General features: G+C 37.3%; 1 protein-coding gene across 7 annotated transcripts in view; it reads right to left on the reverse strand.

Moving 5' to 3' along the window:
- Positions 1-2,134: 2,134 nt before the first annotated feature.
- Positions 2,135-21,653, reverse strand: part of PRORP (protein only RNase P catalytic subunit) — a 97,402-nt gene continuing 77,883 nt past the window's right edge. For 5 of the 7 annotated variants that reach the window (XM_056811031.1, XM_016425619.2, XM_056811035.1 and 2 more), the window contains 3 exons: positions 21,063-21,211; positions 11,259-11,454; positions 2,135-2,638 (listed from right to left, as the gene is read on the reverse strand). In XM_056811031.1, coding sequence (XP_056667009.1) covers positions 2,507-2,638; positions 11,259-11,454; positions 21,063-21,211 — 477 coding nt within the window. In that variant the 3' untranslated portion in view covers positions 2,135-2,506. The other 2 variants (XM_056811032.1, XM_056811033.1) reach the window with 2 other exon arrangements.

Consider the following 21,653-nt stretch of genomic DNA (forward strand, 5'->3'; position numbering starts at 1 on the left):
TGATGGCTGTGATTCCTTTGAAGGTGACTGTGGGGATGCCGAGGCAACATGGGTAGGAATAGGTATGGTAGCAGAACGAGATTTCTTTGGGGTTGGGGAAAGGGCAGGAGAGGATGGGGGATTAGAAGGAGGATCAGGGGAGGTAAGATCAGCCAGGAGTTGCAAAGCATGAGAGAGATGTTGCAGAGTACGAGAGAGAAGGGTCTGCACCTGATGTATATGTGAGGGGTGTCTCAGCTCCATTTTGGGAGAAATAGGATTATCCTCCATTTGTGGTTCAGGAACAGGCTCACAAAATTCAGATTTGTTTTGGATGGGATCAGTATTTCATTAGATCATGTGTTTGAAATGTTTTGATTGAATGCTCCTGTCATCCTTCATTTCTGCTTTAATCTCTTGTATAGTAGCATTTTTTGGTCTTAAGAATGGAGATCAGAAAAATAAAATTTCCTAGGAGTACAAGGAGGAGGGAATTTGGAATTTTACATGCCTCAAATTGGGTAAAAAGCAGAAGGCTTTCATGTATGGTAGCATTTATGCTGCTTAGCAGTTTGATCAAAAAAGGAAAAAAAGCATATTTTTAAAACTGATTTATTTTTAAGTTATTATTATAAGGGGGTAGGGGCAGAAGGTGAAGGTATTTAGCTTATTTTATTTTTTATGATTTTATTGGATTTTTATCTGTAAAAAAAAGGAAAAAAATTTAAATTATTTATTAATGCCCTCTAGTGGCAGCAAACAACCATTGTAGCTAAGCAGGAAAAGGGGGAAAAAAGAGAAAAAAAGGAAGAAAAGAGAAAAAAAATTGGTATATGTTGGTGATGGAATTCTGTGGTACAATTGAATGTAATGGACTTCTCTACTAGTAGCAATGCAATGATCCAGAACAATTTGGAGAGACTCATGAGAAAGAACGCTATCCACATTCAGAGGAAGAACTGTGGGAATAGAAACACAGAAGAAAAACCAACTGCTTGATTAAATGGATCGATGGGGATATGATAGGGAACTTAGACTCTATCACCCTAGTGCAAATATTAATAATATGGAAATAAGTCTTGATCAATGACACTTGTAAAACTCAGTGGAATTGTGCATCAGCTACAGGATGGGGCTAAGAGGAGGGGAGGGAAAGAACATGAATCTCGTAACTATGGAAAAATATTCTAAGTTAATTAAATAAAATTTTATTTTAAAAATTTACCTTTTGCCAAGGAGAGTCAGCACATGCTATTAGCATTTTGGAATATATTCAGACTTCTTAAAATAGTGATATCACTTGTGGTTTTGAATTTATGGAATAACTTTGGTTAACTATATTGGGATAGGAGGACTACGTGTTTCCCCCTTCATAAGAAGATAAGGAAACAACCTGAGCTTTTGAAAGTGTTATAAGGATTTTTGGGTGATGACGTTGATGGAAAGTAGACAAGGAGAGATATTGAACATATGGGCATGGTGCAGGAGAGCAAACAGACTGATGCTACAACCACTGAGCCAATCAGTGTCCAGGATATAGAACATAGTGCTGGGGTTAGTCACCTTTCATTCCATCAGCCAACAGTGTTCGTGTACAATCTCACATTAGCAAACCAGAGCAAAACATTGCTCTGCAATGTTGTGTTTTTGTGAAGTTTTCGTAAAAGTTTGAATTTATTTCAAGCCCTATGCCACACAAACATTCTGTGCCATTCTAAGGCTTAAGTGCCAGAGGAACATCAAAGAATAATAAAATAAATATAATGCCGCTACTTTGCAGATTTTCATCTATTGTGGGGGGTCTCTGGAACATAACTCCTCTGATATTTGAGGGATCACTGTATAGTCTTCTTTCAATATAGTCAACGATACTTACCTAAACCCACAAACTATCATGATTTGTGAAGAAGAATTACTGGAAACTTTCTCAATAAGTTAAGTAAGGATGTCTCCTTTCTCAACTAACACAAAGTAAAGGAATAGGCAAAGAGGATAGTCAGTTATTCCTATTTGCAGATGATATAATTCTCTGTATAGAAAATTCCAGCAAATCAATAATATGGTAATCAAAATAATTATAGCTTTAGTAAAATAGCAGTATAAAAAGTAAATTCATAGAAATCATTAGCATTTAATAAAGGAAAACAAATAAATGTAGAAATATCCACTATTTATTGTTGGGCAACATTAATACAATAATCATCAAATCTATAAAATCTTAAGGACAATGACAGATGAACATATTAAGGGCATCGTTGATAAAGATAGAAAGTCACAGGGGAAAATGTAACCTGAAATGAAATGCCTCATTTAATTTTAAAACTGCTTATTAAAATTGTAAATTTGCCTGAATAAGCAGCAGTAATACAATATCTTCTCTGTAACGTGTGGAGCTCCAGTCTAATCTATCCTATATGAGAACCACTGTGTTCTACAGCAAGTAAAATGGTAAACAGACATTTAGTGAAGGATCAGAAATCTAGAGTAGAAAGGGTACTTGGAGGCCACCTAGTCCAGACTAGAAGCCTTAGTTTTGTTGCTGAAGGCAAAGCCATTTAGTTGGCACTTCATAGGAGTATCTTTCCACCATGTTTTCATCATATGGTATGTGCCATGAGTCTCCTGTTGTTTGTACCACTGTGTCATAGATGAGAACAGGCTGTTGAATGAGAAACAGGACAAAAGATTTACGTTAATATTGACATAATATATGATAACACTGCCCTGAAAGAATGACAGAACTGTCTTTTGAACTCCTAGGACACTCTTCATTGTTCTCTAAGTTCAGTGCCTGCCCCAAAATCTTTTTCATTATTATAACTCTTGCTCTCATAGCAGGAACTTCAAGATACATATTGATAATCTTTCAAATACCCTAAATTCCAGCTCCTCAATCTACTCAATTCTTATGCCTATTCTTTCTCAAGCTACAGAAAAAGATGGTTATATCATTGATATCCACATCCCAGAAAACCCCCAACATACCCCCAATTTATGTGTATGATTTCCAAAATTCCATTTTCTTCACCCTTAGCACAGGGTTTTCACTGCCTCACACCTATACCACTAAAATATTCTTGTGGTTGATGATCTTGTCTTAAGCCACTCCCCAATCCAAACTATCCAGGCTAAACTGATATTCCTAAAACCCAGATCAGATTTATCATTTCTCCCCACACCATCCAGTGGTTCCTTGTCAGTAGAACGTAAATCTTTTCTGGTGTTTAAAAGTCTTTCATGACCTGGTCCTTTTATAACTTTCCAGTCTTCTAATATCTTATTTCTCTCTAAGTACTCTGTAATACAACTATACTGATTTCCTTGCAGTTGCTCAAACATGATAGTATTTTTTGAATGTGTCATTTCATAGATTGTTCCCCATTCCTGGAATGCACTCCCTCTTCATCTCCATTTTCTAGCTTCTTCCAAATTGTGGCTCAAATCTCACCTTCTGCTAAAGACCTTCTTTCCCCTGTGCCCTTTCCCCCCATTTAATACTAGGTATTGGTTTCAAGGCATAAGAGTGGTAAGGGCTAGTCAATGAGGGTCAAGTGACTTGCCCAGGGTCACACAGCTGGAAAGTGTCTGAAGCCAGATTTGGACCTAGAATCTCTCGTCTCTAGGCCTGGCTCTCAATCCACTGGGCCACCTAGCTGCACCCTCCAATAGTTTTTTACAGCTCCTCTGAAAACATTGTTGGGGATTGCTGTGAGAAGAGTTCTTAGATTTCTTTTAAAGTTGTTTTTTTAAAAGACCATGATAGAAAATGTTTTCCTGGTTCTGTTCAATTCATTCTATGTCTTGCTATCAAGGATTCCCCAAAATGATCTCTTTCCAATTACATTCCCTTTACCATATGACTGAAGAACCATTCAGTTATTCCCCAATTGTAACAATGGAGATTTGAACCCCAGACTTCAATTCCCAGAAGTCCTTGGTAGTTCCCAGAATTCCCTGAAATCTCACCGAAGGTCCTCACCTGGGCCAAGAGCAAAAGGGGTATTTAAACTGACTGTACCACCTACTCACTCTCTCTGCTTCCGCTTCTAAGCACACCCGTCTCTCAAGATGTAGTAAGTGAAATTGAATGGGCCTTTCGGCCCTCCTAGGCACGTGCTTTCTTATTTTGTATTTTCTTTACTTCTTAATCTTTAATAAACCTCTAAAAATATAATACTTTTAGCAGAGAAACTAATTTTAATTGTTACACAATTGAGGGACACCTATTTAATTTTCAACTCTTTCTGCTAAATCTCACTTTCTTTCTATACTAGTGTATTCAGAGTGTATAGGCAAATGTTTTACCATCAGCTCTGACAGGGTTAGGGTGGGATGGGGAGGAGGGAAGAATGTACAACATACTTTTAGTTCAATCTGTATTATTAACATCCTTTTAATCGCTTTCTTAAGTCTAAACAATCAACAAAACAATTAATGAATATCCAAATGGTAGCATTTGCTAATTTCTGAAGTGTAAATGCTTACATTTCTGAAATACTTCAACTGAAAATTTAATAACTGGTTCCCAAGTTGATTTGAGCTGGCTCTAGCATACCCCAGTGTATTTTCTACTCATGCCTCCAGCCTTAGTTCCTAAGCTGAGGTTTTGTGTCAGGGCCAGAAGCTCTATATCCTATTAAACTTCTGGGTGAGATGGACAGTCTTACTTGGTCTCAGTCTGGGTTCTACCTCCCAGGTTTAAAACCCTGTGGATCTTTGAAGTTCAAAGTGCTATCTTCAATGACACTTTAGAAGTACAAGGACCTAGATCTAGGGGCCCCCAATCTGAGCACTGGATCATCCGCACTTCTCCTTGCTTCTCTTGGTCTTTGTCTCTCTCAAACCTTTCTAACTATCCTGGGGCTTTCTTGGGTGAGGCTGATTTTGATGACTCCAAATATAGATGCAGATTACATCTATCTCTTGCTAGTCTTATCCTTGTGCTTGGATATATATTTTCTACCTGTTTGCCTGAGTGGGGGCTAGGGTTTCTTTTCTTTCTTTTTTCTTTTTTTTTTGCATTTAGACACACATTTTTATTGCACAGTATGGACTTGGTACAATATTGGAGTTGAGACAATGATAACAGCTTTACAGATTAAGTCATAGTGAAAAAAGCACTGTCACTGTGTAACCAACCATATATACTGGAGACCTGACAGATCAAAGGCCTAACAGAGTCTATACATAATTTGTTGATATCTTGAGTGTTGATGAAAAAGTTCAACTCTAAAAGAAAAACAATACATAAGACACATTAAGAACTTTCATTCCATTCCAAAAACTTTTTGACACTCAAGTAGATTCCATTTGAAGGGTCATGATTCAAATTCAAGGAGCACAAGCAGAACTCAAGTCCAAAATCCCTTTTCTAATGAAGATTTGCCATAACCACACATCCAGTGTCATGGGGGGGGGGGTTGGAGAAGGGGAGAAGGGACTAGAACCTGGGTCTCCCCATCTCTGAGGTCACTTCTGGGTACATTATGCCACACTTCCTATCAAAAACTTTAAAGTGCTACATAAATGTCAGTTATTATTATTAATAAGACTACCAATATAATCTACTTTTAAAAACACATAGAACACCAAGCTCAGTTGCAATTCAGGAAATACAGTAAACACTTCTCTTCTGAGCAAGGTTATGGAAGATGGGAGGATAACAAAACCCCAATCAATAAGGTGGTCAAAAAAATCGTACAGAATATACTTCTCAGTCTCACACTGATGCTGTGTCTAGGGATACTTCTGTAGGCAATGGGATTCATATCCTCAGATTCATCTAGCCCTTTTCAATTAAACATAATTGCTACATGAAATTATTTAAGGAATTTTTAAAAATTTAATTTCTCAAACCAAACCACTTTCAAAAAATAAGTTTAATTTACCATGAAAGAGAACCTGAATATTTGAGTTGAATTTGGTTCAGTTCAGCAATTTAATGTCATTCATTCTAAGCCTGCAGTCACAGAATCCTGGTCTATTACAACAAGCCAAGCAGGAATTTTAAAACCATACAAACTAATCCACTCATTTGAGAGACGAGGAATCTGAAGCTTAGATGGTTGGAAGACTTGCTTAAATGTCACACAGCTGATCAGTAAAGTTGGAACCAATATCCAAGACTTTAAATTGGATGGTGTACATACTACACTGCTTCCCCAAATATCAATCCTAAGACCTTAAGTTCCCCACTCATTAGGATACTGGATGTAAATATGTAGAAAGGGCAGAGTATTTGGAACTTGTTTTGGAGATTTAAAATGTCTAAGTCTACTTACATTTATCTTTACAAAGATGCTCAGATTGACACAGGTACAAGAGAATAAAACATATTAGTGAATAAAATGTGAGGCAAGTCCTTTGCAAACTACAAGTGTTACCCAAATGTGAGTTATTATTATTACAGTGCCTGTGAAATAAATTCCAAAGCTCCCATCACTGATCTTTCTGGCTTAGCCTTCAGACTAGGCTGAACCCCCACAGCCACTCTGCAATGACACCAATGAGTTTCTCCATAATTCAGCTGCTAGATGCTGTTTCCCACTCTGCAGCCTCCATTCTAACCCGCCCCCCCGCCCCCCGGACCTATGTTGTAGGGACCATCATATTGTATATAACTGCTGGGATTCACTTCACAGTATTTACTCTGTGGTTTCTTTGACCTTTCTCATGATGTCGATAAGGATGTCCTCCGGGGAATGCAAATGAATTAATATTGCCTGCTAGAGAATATATACATGCATACACACTTTTTATACACAACTGTATTCAGAATTAAGGCCTTCCTTCCCACCCTACCTGTTAGGGTCTTTATGTATTAGGAACTGATTTTCCCTTCCCCTATAGAATATATGGCAGCATAGATTTCCTTGGTGTAATTCCAAAGGGAAAAGCTATATGTACATTCCTCAGAGGGCCCTTGATCTTCACTGTCCAAAGTTGTCCTTCTAGTAAATGTCAGGCAAGTTAGGGGCAGGTCTCCCAGGGAAAGACAAGTCTGTATTGTTTACCATTCTGGATTCTCAATTTATTTTCATTTAATCTCTAAACCCAATAAGGTCTCTCCAATTATAACTTTGCAGGTAAGTATCCACCTCAGTCCAAATGACCACATACTATCTAGGATCATAGGTAAAATTCACCCTACCCTCTTTTTTAGGAAATTTTGAATTAAGAGGGAGGACATTCCAATTCAATGTTCTTCATCCCTTTTGCCCAATTATACTATTCAAAGATCCCAAAGGGAAGAATAAGGGGTAATGGATGATGCATCCTTAACTGTACAAAAAAAAAAGTGAAAGCTGGAAAGTCATCTTTGAGCTCCTATACTATCACACCAATCTGGACACAAAACTCCCTCACTGTAGCATACTCAGTCTGTCCTTCATCCTACTCGGGCTCCAGCCAGCTTTTATACATCTCATTTGGACACTTCACATTTTACAATTTCTCCAGGTCATACACAGAGACCTCATCCCACCTGCTGCAGGGGAGGGCCCTGGCAGGTCAGCACTAGGGAGCATAGTGAAGTCTATAAACAATGACACTGCTTGGGCTATCAGCAGCTTGGCTACTACTGTCCCAGGGCTGGAAAAGCAATAAACAAAAAGCCCATGAGAAAGGAGTCAAAAGAAGAAACAAATGGCAAGAACTTCTAACTATTAAACTGGAAACTGGTTATATTAGAAATACAGCATTGAACTTGGACTTTTTCCTATAGTTCAGACACTACTCAGTAATTCTGCCCAATGCTGCAGATAGACTTTCTCATAGCACTGTAATTTATCATAAATTCAATAACTGTTCATATTGCCCAAGCTTCTCTTCTTGCAGGATGCATGGGCTCAAGCAGCTTCTTTCTCTTCTTCCTTTATACTACAACAAATTTCACATTAAAGATGTCCCTTGTTGATAGAATATCAGCAGAGGTAGCCCATATTTATAAAACCATCAATACTGATTGAACAATCCATTTTTCTTTGTAGCTCATTCTAGTCTGAACACTCCTTTTGTCCAAACCATCACTGGTGTTAAACAAGCCAGCTTTGCTTTCAGTATGAGACTGGGTCTCAGGCAGCCAGAAGCTTCCTCATTGCACCAAGAATATTCCATTTCCATATTTCTAGAACAGCTACTTTCCTTGGCACTCCAGGTAACCAAGTGCTGCAGGGACTCAACTTTTAGTCCATCACTTCTTGGTCTATTAACCTCATGTAACTTGAAGGACTGGCAAGCAGAAAAGGAATGTGCACATGTTTTAATTTAAATGTAGGTACGCATAGCACTTTTAAGAGCAACAAAATAGCTACTCTGGCAAGCCATTTTTCTAATTGCAGAAGTCAATACCAAAATAACTTTTTAGTCATCAATGCATGTTTGCTAACTTAGTATTCACAGGGAAGATGATTCATGCCTTTCAGGAGCCACTGTGGATTTTCCAATTTCTCCACAAATGGCTCCATTTCTCACTACTATCATCACTGCAGCAAAGACTGTCCACATGCCTTTTTTCCTCCCTTCACAGCAAGCTTCCTCTTTTAGGGCTACTAGGATCTGACTCGGTGGCACATAAATGGCATCTGCCTTTAATGTGTCCTTACTAGTGCTGGCATCCAGAATGGGCCTCTCTCACATTTAAAGATGATCTTCAGCAATGGGTATGGTTAATGGAGATGCTTCACCTTTTCACATGCAGTGGACACAGTATTGTAATGGTACCAAAAGACACAAAGCCACCTTCCTTGGGGTAATTTCATTGGCTTTTTACTTTTAGAAAATAATCAGACAGAGGGACACCATTGGCTCTGGTTTGGAACAATCAATTGGTTCACTTCCTGACTGAACAGGATTTGCAGCTTTCATTTTTTTCCCTTTGGTCACCACGTTATTCTTATCATCAAGCCCTAATGCTTGCCTTTTTATGCTCCTGTTAGTTTTGAGAAAACATGACATGAGAATTCCAAGGTCTCTTGCAATTTCACACTGAGTCTTGTTTCTAGTATCCAAGACACAGAAGACTTTTATCCTCTGAGGATAGAGGTCACTGATTTTCCTTTTCATATCCATTCTTTGACTTTATGAAGTTAGGATATGACAGAAAACAAGATAGTGCACACACCTCACACTATTACAATTCAGCCACTGACAAAGTTTTTACTGTTGAAGCCAATTAAATGAGCATCAGTACCTATTGCTGATTACAGAGGTAGATGATACTTGGGAATGACTAAATATCAAAGTTAACAGGTTTTATCAGATAAATGATTAAACTATATGATCATTTGCTGATTTGAAATTATTCTTCTTTGGAATTTTGGGAAATGAAAATTTTTGACTGAAATTAAGATTCAAGTTCAATTATAAAAATCTATGTTGGTTCCCCTCTGTCAATTCAGTTCTTAATTTTTAAGATTAACGTGATTATTAATGTAAAGAAGCTATGCTTTGCAATACACTGCAAGCAAGCAAAAAAAAAAACCCTCTTGTTATTCAGATGTTCTCAATTTCCTGTTTAATATCCACCTGGGCACATCCTTTGGTTATTTGGTATAAATTGAGTTTTCAAAGCTTTCTTCAACACTTAACTAACTCTTTGCTGGTTGGAGGTACAGAGACTGTTTCTTCACACATAAATTGATCTTGGTCATAGATCACCTTGATTACTAGCGAGCAGCTGGGACAGGTGGCCACCTCTTCCCCGTTCTCCAAATCTTCCTATGACAAAACCAAATAATAGTAACTTCCCTACTCCCGCTTAGAGTAGAGCTCAGTACAGTGGAGCAGCTGCCCAGCAGCCTGGTGCCAAACTGCCTACCTCCGCACTGCGTCAAAGCTCGGGGCTAGGTTTTCTGATAGGCCTCTTTTTCTATTGCTGATGGGCTTGAGGTTGGCTTTTGGTATAGTTCTGAATTAATCATTCAAGTGAAACTGCTCTCTCCAAAGTAACCAGTGATTTTTTTTTTTCTCTAAAAACTCTTACCTTTCATTTTAGAATCAATACTATGTATTGGCTTCAAGGCAGAAGAGTGGTAAGGGCTAGGCAATGGGGGTCAAGTGACTTGCCCAGGGTCACATAGCTGGAAAGTGTCTGAGGCCAGATTTGAATTTAGAATGGCTCTCAATCCACTGAGTCACCTGGCTGCACCCTCCAGTAATTTTTTAATTGCCCAATCAATGGCCTTTTCTCAATCCTTCTTGATCTCTGCAGTCCTTGACAGTGTTGATTACTGTCTTCTTGACGATTTCCTCTCTAGGTTTCTGTAACACCTCCTCTGATTTGTCTTCTACATGACTACTTCCACTCAGTCTCTTTTGCTAGATCTTCATTTCATTCAGATCATGACAAATAACCATGGTAGTCTCCCAAGGCTCTGTCTTGGACCCTATTTTCTTCTCCCTATATATTATTTTGTTTGGTATCATCAGTTCCCATGCTTTCAATTGCCATCTACGTTGATGGATCCCAGGTCTTGGTTGCTCTCTTCTGGATGCTCCAGCTTATTTCTAAATAAGCTTATGTTATTTCTAAAATCTGAAATTCAAAACTGAATGAGAGATTCCAAATATAGTCAAGTCATGGCCAAGTCTTATCTTTCTAGACCAGAACAAAATAAAAAAAAACTTTTTTTAACCCTTACTTTTTTAGAATTGATACTAAGTATCATTTCCAAGGCAGAAGAGTAAGAAGGGATTAAGTAACTTGCCTATGCTCACACAGAGAGGAAGTTTTTGAAGCCACATTTGAACTCTGGGCCTCCTGTCTCCAGGACTGGCTCTAGGCTCTAGTCCACTGAGCCACATAGCTGCCCCCAGAATAACGTTAATGCAGCCCAAGATTACATTTTCTTTTTTAATTTGCTAATGCACATCTGCCATAACTAAAGGAGAACTAACCAGAAATCACAGAGGCATATATGGATTGAGCAAAGAAAAGAAGTGTGAAGAATCTTAATGGAGTTTTGATTCTATAGTAAATAATTTATTCTAAGAAAATAACAAAAAAAATTGAAAAAAAAAACAACCCTGCTTTGAAGACATAGATTCTTTAAGTGGTATCAATGAATAATGAAAATTTTTAATGAGTTAAAGATAACCTGAGAAATTTCACTCAGAGAAAAAATAAAACAATTACAACTCCATTCTGAAAGTGTTGAAGGGAAGGGAGGGAATCCTCATCAACACTTATATTTGGACTTTCTAAAATACTGTTTACTAAGTCTTACATTCTTAACCATTATCCTACCCAGCTGACTCAGTACAGAGAGGTGAGAACATACCTGAAAGATGACCTTTTCCCCTGGGTAATAGTTGAGAAATACAAGTTGATGTCCCTGCTGCCACTTAAAGAATAGATGGCGAGTATTGTCATCAGGGAGACAAGCTTTGTGGTCTCGCAACAGATCTCTGGTGAGAAATTGGCAGTGGTTCCCTGAGTGCAGGGTGGCATATAACAGGAAGGCATCATCTTCTGAGCTAAATCAACCAAAAAGAGAGAAAGCTCTGAGGCATTATAATAGAAGACAACTGTCTTCTTTATGCTTTATATCCCTTTACTGTTCATTAAGAAGTGTTCTATATTCTTGATACCAGGAACAAGTAATCCTCATTACCCACATGCAGATCTTTATAACACAAATAGTAATATTTCAAAGAAATTACAAAAGACTGATGTTATAACTTGTTGAAGATCTGTAATTTAGGATTCTATTTATTCAGTCAGATTGTTTAAAATCCTAACTTTCTGTTCCTAAAAGCTCATTTGGGACCAAAGGATATTTTTTCTATTCATAACACTAAATGAAGCATTTCTTCCCTTCTAAACTCAAGTATTAGGCACACTACTTTCTTTAGAAAACCCCAAATGGAAGACTTATACTCAAGTTGAAATTTGCATTTTTCAAAGCAGTTTCTAGGGTGCAATTCAGATCAGAAATTTCCTATATTATAAAGGTTTCTCCCCTTCAAGAATCACCATGGACTTATAATGTCCTGTAGCTCCAGAAACAGATATGATTTTTTTCTGTGAATCCGGCCCCTAATGTAAACATACTCATTACATTTCTACACATTTGGTAGGAATGTTGGCAACTACCTGGGTCCTGAACAATTCTGATTACAAAATGTGATAAAAGCTTTATATTACCAAAAAAAGACAAAAAAAAAAGACTTTCTCTACAATAAAAAACTATCAAGGGGCTCCCATTTTCTCTCTTTTAGCAATTTCATCAATGTCCATGAGTTCAATTATCAGCTTTATGAAAATGACTCCCAGAATTATATATCTAGCTCTAGTTTCTCTTAAGCTATAGTCTTTTATTAACAAATGATTATTTGATATCTCCACAGGTGTCTCAAACTTTCACATGTCTAGAACTAATTATTTTCCCCTCTAAATCTATCCTTTTCCCAAACTTTGCTATTTTTCTCTGGGGTACACAAAATTTTAGTCATATTTTCTCATATTTCCATCTTCAAAGTCATTTTTGATTCTCCCCTCTCCCTCAACTCCCATAACCAAGAAATGCTGAGAGCTATCAGGCCACAACACCTTGACAAAGTCACTCATGGTAACATAAGAGTAACTCATGGTCACAGAGTGACTCTTTGGCAGAATGGAATTGCCCACTCAGCCCCCTCTGCATGACTTCTCTCATCAACATCCCTTACTAATGGAATTGACATGATTGTTGCCCTCTCCCTAGCCTCAGAAGGAATAATACAAGAGCAAAATACTTGCACTCCATTTCCCCAAAATATCACCGAGAGATCAGACTCCAAAACCCAAACCAAAAAGACTATCATGGGTTAACTTTTACTTAGGTACATAATTCCTAGCAAGCCCAGAATTTCCCCTACTCCCCTACACAGAAATGTATTCCCCTAAAACCAATATCCAAATCAATCATAAAGGCCCATACAAAATGTACAAGTAGACCAAGTTTCATCATGCCTCAGTGACTCGATTTCACTAACCAGAGACTCCACTTGATAGAAATTCAGCCTAATAATTCATCTGAATTGTGTTCTCAATGCCTCTCTGATCTCTCAACTTCAGTGTTATGGTTGTTGAATTGGCTTTAAGAATTTATGATTATTTCTTTTTATTAAAAGTAATAAGCAAATTCCCTTGATTGTTTGTAAGTTCAAGTTTCTCACAGGTTAATGAGAAAAATTAAGTCACTTGTGACAAAATCATTTATCTTAAGTAGAACTTACATCTTAAGTATTCATCCTGTCAGAATCTTGATCTCAGAATGTTAATCAAGTGATTTGTTAAAAGTTAATGTATCACTTTTCTAATTATCTTTACTCGAATATGTGTGTTGAAAGATGTATCTGTGTGCTAAGAAAATGGGTATAAAAATAAAGACCAGACCTGGGCATGGTGGAACAGCCACCAGATACAAAGCTTGCCCCGGGTGATTTATATGTACAGCTGTCTTTGTCCCCCAGCCCCCAACCATTCATTCACCTTCCTAGAACCTCTGGAGCCATGAGTGGGGTTGGACCTGGTGCCAGGACAGGGATGTTCATGGCTAGGTAAGTCTTTCTCCCAGAAACCCTCTTAAAACTTGAATGGCTAGGTTCTCACCCGGAAGTGCTACCCTGGGTATAGAGTAAGGGTAGGGAGTGAGTAATCCAGGACTCCTAAAAGGAGTGGTTCAGAATTTAGGAGAAGAAAAGGACCGCCATGGGGCTCAGTGAATCGACAGAAAGAAAGCTATTCACTGAAATAATTAAACACAGTCTTAAAGGGAGTAAAAAAAAAGAAAAGTGAGTAACAGCTCTTGGATTTTATTCAAAATTGCAGTCCATCATGCCCCAATGTAGAGATAGTAGATTTAGACACAAAAGAAAAAATTAGCCTTGACTTAAAATCTTAGAACATTCCCGTTTGGATTAAGCAGCCACCGACAACCCCCCCCCCCCCCACACACACACACCTGAGGGAAGGGGGAGTATATGGACGAGAATGAGGGGTCCTTCTCCACCTCCACCCTCATGACCCCCCAGATACTTGGCTCTAGCAGAGAAGAGCTCATTTCTCAATCCCTTGTCACCTGCCTTTTCAAATGTTTACGCTTAAGGCTTATGGAGCCAAAAACTTTTTTCTCATTTCTCATAGTTTTTAAAGAGACCGTACCTTGGAAAAAGCAAGATGGATTTTTTCATTCCTTATTCTTCCCTTTTTCTTCCTCAAGATCGTGAGTAAACACTGTAATTCTTAAAAGCATGCTTCCCTTAGTCCATGTTTAATGTTTGTTTTGTGTGTCTTTATGTGTGTCCAAGTTACAAGTCTTTTCTGTGTGTTCTCCTAATTGACCATTTACAAAAAACGCTTCAAAGTCCTTGGCCAAAAAGAGGTTATTTATGTTCATAAATCTTCTCTCTTTTTGTTTTGGAAAGGGCCCATCCAGGAAAAAAAAAGAGGAAAGAATGATTTGAAACACACAAAGGGAAATTTTATCCCATAAATTGGCTATTCTCTTAGATTTAATATTAAAGATCTACATATGTAACCTTGGCAAATTGCTAATTAGTCTGAAAATGTACTATGATAGTGTAATTTTATGGTGATAATTGTGTATCAATTAAAGGTGAAATGTTAGCTAAATTTGATTTTGCAAAATACCTATGTTAGAGAATTGTTTATTATCACTAAGAAGTTTCAGAACTGTTTGAATGTAATTAATAGTCAGGTTGACACCAAGAGGGAATTTCTCCTTTTCAAAAGGCAAAGAACCATACTGGATGCTTAGTGAAACATAAGATATTTATGTGTAAAATTCAGTCAGACGAAAGGTATAATGTATTGTGGAGAACTTTTTCCGAGATTTAAATTTTGGATTTTAAAATGAAATGTCCTTTAAAAATAGCAACAAGTGATTACATGTTAGCATTGAGATTTTAGAAGTTCAGAACTGGTAACCAGTAGATGTGAAGTTCTATAGGTATTAAGAATTTGGTGTATGGCTAAGAATGGAGGTTTTAAACAATTCTATACTTGATGGGGAATATATGTGCTATGAATAAGAGACTTATATCTATTCAAATATAATTTCTTATAATGTCATAATAGATGCACACAAAATATGTATGAATTTGTGCCGTGAAGAAAACCAATTTTTAGGCAGATTGTGTATAATGCAATTGGCAAAGGAAATTTGGCCAGTTCAGAAATCAAATAAGATTCATTATTAGGCTATTAAATATAGGTAGAAGATAGTCTCTCCCCTATTTATAGTAAGAGTAATAGAGATAAAAACTGAAGGTTTTATTCTGCCTGGAGCAGAAGTTTGAAAGGAAAATTGGAATATTAAGGAAACATCGTTAAGGGACTTTTAACAAAGTCCATTTGGAAGTTGTTAAGTTTTTAATTAATATATTGGGAGTGATTTAATATCAAGATTTTAAAATCATGTAACTTAAGTGTTAAAAAGGATTGGGGGGAAAAAAAGGGGAAAGATTCTTCTCATGCTACAAGTGCAGCAAAGCAGCTACTGTCTTGGAAACTTTCCAAATGTAATCCACCCCCTTCCTCAGGCACAGGAAGGAGAACAAAAGTGATTACAATTATTTTACATTTATATTAAAGGACTAATACAACAAAATATCTTAAACAGGTAAAAGTTTTCAGCTACCTTATCTAAACTTTAGAGATATAATTTGAAAGACCCAAGATGTTAATTGTCAGCTAGAATAAATTTTGATCTGATAATAAGACATATTACAACTAAGGCTTAAAGAAGTAACAAGAATTTTAAGAGTTTGTTTGAGTACGTCCAGATACTGTAATTCCTATATATTATTATTAAGTAAAAATATAAGCTTTTCTAGAAACAGACAGGAAAAAATGGTTTTTAGTTGAAATAGCACAATTTGGCTATGTGATATAACTGCTAAATTACAAACTACAAATTCAGAATTCTAAAGAAGCTCAGGTCAGAAAATATGCCTTCCTAATAATCACAACAATTGATATGTTAGAGTTATTTAAACTAAAATAGTAATACAATGATTTATGATTAATTGGATTAACTGTTTAAGATGTTAATGTGAATATATTAGAATTGAAAGACTTATGGTTCAAGTGGTTAGGATAATTCCTTGAGAAAATATCTAGGTTGCCCTTTTTATACATCAACATGTCAGTTTTTTCGGTAAATGCTTCTGTGTGAGCCATAATACGTTCATGATATAAATTTAAGATCACATTTTGAAAAGTTAAGTATATTAACCCCTCAAAGGAAATTGTTTAGAATTGCTAGGATATGAACTTGTTGACTCATTCCGAGTCCTTGCCACCCCTCCCTTCTTTCTCCCCACAGCTAGAGTTAAGTAATCATAAACTAGCTGGCAAACAGAAGCAGTTTTGATTACAAATAATTTCATTGGCTATTGGAAAAGGGATTCCATTATCCATCTCCCGTTACAGCAAATAACCTGCTACCCATCCCCTTGTCTTACTGCAGTAAAGAGAATTCTCAGAGAGCACTAAAAAGCTCTATCATAAGTAGGAACTTTAAATAGACTTTAAGATAGGATAGAATAGTTTTTCATCACTATAGTGACATGTACATAAATAAAGCTTCTATGCAGCAAAGTGAGAACCTTACACTTATTTGAGGTAAATATTTTAGCAATTGCTAGATTATGTGAACAATCAAGCAACCTGTTTCCAAATTATGATAATGATTGAAGTTGGAGTATTATTGATTATGGATGGAATTTTTTGTCCTTTAAGAAGAAAATAACCACATCTATTATACTTTGCTTTTATTTATTTTGCTGCTTAGTCTATGCATGTATATTTCTAAACAAAATCTTTTCTCCTGCATTTCTGAGATTCTGATTGGCCCACAATTAAATGTCACAAGTATAATTTAGCTATTTACAAGGGAGATATAATCTAAAATTTTAAATTAAAGGTTAGGACCTCCAGAATTTCTATATCTCCTGAAGTAGAATATTTTATAATGTTAGTTTTACCAAAAAATTTTTAATGAAAGGACATATTCAGAGCAACCTACACATAGATCAGAGAGTCCAGCAAACAAGATCCATGAAGATGAAAATGAAGATTCAGCGAAGTTTCATCAATGTTATTAATTGCTATTTGAAACAGATGTTAAATCCTGCCCATCTGTTTCATGGATACCTTTTCTAATCTAAATTTTGCTTCTATCCATACTACTGAAACAGTATACTTTCTGCATTCCAGTTTATGGGAATTTCCCAAACCCTCAAAACAGACAATGGCCCAGCATATATGTCCAAAGCTCTTCCTAAATTCAAATAAAATTTAAAGATAGAAATCCCATATACTTCTCAGACAAAAGGTCATTTGGAAAGATATCACTATTAATCACTGGTAGCCCCAGCCCCCTTTTGGGGGGTGAGGATCTGTTTGTGTTTCCCCCCAGGTACTGCCATACACATTTGGATTCCAGAAAGATTCATGCATCTCTGCCATGACTCCCATCCCAACAAGCTTGGGAGAATGCAGATACAGAGACTATGCTAAAACAACAAAATGCTCTACCAACTTGGGTACAAATTGGGAAACTGCAGCCCAAGCAAAGCAAAGAATGACTAAGCAAGAATTTATATCTCCTGATTGTACTGTTGCCTCGTTTCTTGCCATGTTAACCCTTTTATCTGTACTCCCTGGCATTTCTGCCATTGAAAGCCCCTCATCTCTCATTACTCATTTTCTCCTTGTGGAAGCTCATTGCTTCTCTCCGCCCTGCTGTACTGAGCCCTAGTGGCAAGAAAGATTCCAGACTCACTCAAGCTTGTGTCAGAGCTCCCTATGCATTGACTGTACAACGTATTTCTCCCATGACTTTTAGAATTTCTTGCTTAGAATGTATTTTAACAAATTGTCTTAATCCTTCCATTCCTGCTACCAGCAAAGAAACTGTCAAATATTATCTGTATTGTCCTTGTTTACCTGCCTCCCACCATCATCCTGCTTACCCAGTTGCTAACTGCTGTTTAATATATAAATAATTTTTTGAGTAAGTCCCCTTCTTTACAGTCACATGCCTTAATTCAAAAGCCACCTCTTGCCTAGATTAATGCAAAAGTTTTTTAACTGGTTTTCCTTTGTGTAAATTAAGTATCTAGGGGACCTCCAACCTAGTCCAATTCTGGAAAGACTCGACATATAAATCACAGAATCATGTATTTGGGCTACCAGAAGGACCGGAGAAAGTCCCAGTAGACCCACTGAAGGATTTGGGGGAGGGGTTTAGACAAGGTTGGAAAAACTATCTTGGGAAGCTAGGAAGTTCTCTTGGTTTCTGTCCCTCTATTGGGTCCTTGGTCTCTGCTGGCTTGGCAGCTCTTACCTTTAAATCTCTGGCAAGCGGTATGGAGGGACTGGTCTGGGCTGGAATGTGGAACCAGGTCTTACTTTAAGTTAGAAAGACTGGAAACCTTATTTCTCTATTTCTCTTTACTAATAAATACTTATAAATTTAGTATGAAGTCTCCAAAATTAATTTTTATTCATAACACCTTTCTCTGATAGACTAACACTGATCCTTTTTCCACACTGCTACCAAAGTGTTTTTCTAAAGGGCAGATCTGACTGTTACATATTGTCTACCCTATCCCTGCCCCCCAATAAACTCTAGTGGTTCTTTACTGCCTTTAGAAGCAGTCAATAGACACTTATTAAAGATCTACTATATGTGAGGCATTGTGCTAAGCAAAGGTAAAAAACTATTCCTATCCTCAAGAAGCTAACAACCTAATAGGGGAGGCAAGTAAACAAATATGTACAAATAAGGTATATACAGAATAAACAGGAAATAGTTAATAGAGGGAGGGTACCAGAATTAAGAAAACTTTGGAAAGACTTCCTACAAAAGGTGGGATTTTAGATGGTATTTTTGAAGGAAGCTAGGGAAGCAAGAGGCAGAGAACAAAGACCTTGAGGTATATGACCAGAGAAAATGTCCAGAGTTGAGAAATGAAGTATCTAGTTTGAGGAATAGTCAAGAGACCAATGTCACTATATTGAAGAATACATGGCTGTAGAAAGAGTGGGAGAGTTAGGTTAACAAGGACTTTGTACACCAAAAAAGATTTTGTATTTTCTCTTGGATATAACAGAGTGACTGGAGTTTAAGTAGCAGGGTGACATTATTGGATCTGTGTTTTAAGAAAATCACTTTGGCAACTGGAATGGAGGATGTAATGGAGTAGGGAAAAACTTATGGCAGAATCAATAAATTCCTTTTTTTTTTTGCCTTCCTAGATCTTAGCATAGTGCCTAGTACATAGTAGGTACTTAATAAATGTTTATTATTGATGATAAAATTCTCATTTTATTACATATTATTATCTTTTAAGTGTCCCCAAATCCAGGCATACTGACTGGTCTTCTTGCTATTACTTACCCATGATGCTGTTTATACTTTTGCACTGTCTATCTCTTATAACTGGAATGCTCTTTGTTCTCATCTTTACCTTTTGGAATCCTTCAAGATTCAGTTCAAATCTAACCTTCTGAATGATGACTTTCCTGGTTCCCTTCAGTTGTTAATGCTTTCCCTTCTAATGTTACCCTGTACACTATTTTATGTGTTCTGTGTATACTTATATTTGTGTGTTGTCTCCTCTGTTAGAATGTAAGTTTTTGAAGGCAGGGAGCTGTTTTGTTTTTGTTCATAGCATAGTGCCTGTACATGATTGCTGTTCAACTGATTTTACCTCCCCATATCTGTTACTTTCTTAGGGTCACTCAGTAGTCCCACAATTGGACTTCAGGTTTCTGATCTATTTTCTCTTCAATTTTTATCCTCCATTTAACTACCAGAATAGTCTTCCCAAGACACAAGTCTGACCATGTGACTTCTTTGTTTAAGAACCTTCAGAGATTCCCTATTTCTTACAGCATCCAATATAAACTTGAGTTTAGAATTTAAAGTCATTTAGAATCTAGTTACAGTCTGTTTTCCCAGTTTCTGCATTATTCTCCTTCATTCACAATATGTTCTAGGCAATCTGACCTATTAGTTATTTTCCAAATGGGAATTCTACTTTCTGCCTCTGGGACTTTGAAGAGCCTCTTCTCCATGCCGGGAATGTCCTCCATACTCACCTTTACTACTTAGAATTCCAAGCTCTCTTCAAAGTTGAGAACATGGGTTATTTCCTCCAGGAAGCCTTTCCCTATTCTACAAGTGGTCTCCCACCTCAGATTATTGTATATGTGTGTTTATATGTACATGTGTATATCCCCCATCCCTGATGTTTACATGTTGCATCTCCTTCCTAGGGGAGAGGAATTATTTTTTGCTTTGCCTTTATGTTCCTAGCTCATATAATACAATGAAATCTATTTCCAATTAGGTTTCCTCCTGATAACAACACTCTGAATTTATGTTGTCACTTCCACCACATGTAAATATTTGAAAAATCCTTACTCTTAAAGAAGACTGAGTTGCCTGAAGTATGGAGAACCAGGTGGATTCAGGTACTTAAATTAAAGGCTTTAGAACTGGAAGGAATCTTGGAAACAATTTAGTCAAGAACCCTCTCATTTTGAGGATGAGGAAAGTTGAGGCAATTCAGTCTTCTTTAGGAATAAGGATCTTTCAAATGCTGACAAATGTGATGGTAAACTCCATGTGGTATTAAGCTTTGAGGATATATTCTTGCTTGAAATGATTTATGACCTTTTAGTTATAGCACAACTAACAAAATGCTTGCTTTGCCAGTGATGGAATATTGTAACAAAGTGTTACTGGTATCTACTCATCCACAAACTAGCAGCATTTACCTATTGCCCTAGATCAGTGACGGAGAACCTTTTAGAGATAGAGTACCACTCCCACTTCCCCGACTGAGTGCTACACCCCTCACATCCCCTTTCCCACTCCCACAACTCAGACAGGGGAGGGAGGAAGTGCTCTCACTGAGCTGCTGGTGAGGAATGTCCTCAGGCACATGGAGATGGGGAGGGGAACAGCCCCACCCCGAGTCCCTCTGGCTTTCTAGTAATGAACTCTAGAGGATAATGGCAGGTGTGCCCATAAAGGTTTGCCACCACTGCCCTAGATACTCACACATTGTCAGCAAAGAAGCAGTAGGCCATGTTCTGAACAGCTGCCATTTCACTCTTTTGCCACCTGGAACTTCCATTTAGCATGTGCTTCCGACCTAGGACAAGCACTTGGAGGTTCTGCTTTGCTAACTGAGAGACTACATCAAGAAGCTGAAAGGTACAAAGTTGATATGAAGTAAAGTCACAGGAAGAATCTTTAGTGGGGGGGGGGAGCATTTCTTGTGGCTGAGCAGTGACTTGTATAAGACATTTCATTCCCAGTTCTGGGTATTCCAACTGGTTGCTCCCAGACCTGGAATTCTCTTACTCATTTCTGCCTCTTGTCTTCCCTGGCTTCCTTCAAATCTAAGAAAAAAAATTCAACCTTGTACAAGAAGCCTTTTCTGATCCTCCCTTAGTACTAGTGCTGTTCCTCTAAGATTATCTAATTTAACTGGGGGAGGTAGGGTATGGGACTTGTAGAGGATAAGAATGGCCACCTCTTTTTCAGATGCTACAGGAAAAGGAGGAAGGAGAGCAATTTGTCAACAAGAGGTTTTTTAAAAACACCCTTACCTTCTGTCTTAGAATTGATAATAAGTATATGTTCCAA

The sequence above is a fragment of the Monodelphis domestica genome, chromosome 1, assembly GCF_027887165.1.
Source record: "Monodelphis domestica isolate mMonDom1 chromosome 1, mMonDom1.pri, whole genome shotgun sequence".
Classification (NCBI taxonomy): domain Eukaryota; kingdom Metazoa; phylum Chordata; class Mammalia; order Didelphimorphia; family Didelphidae; genus Monodelphis; species Monodelphis domestica.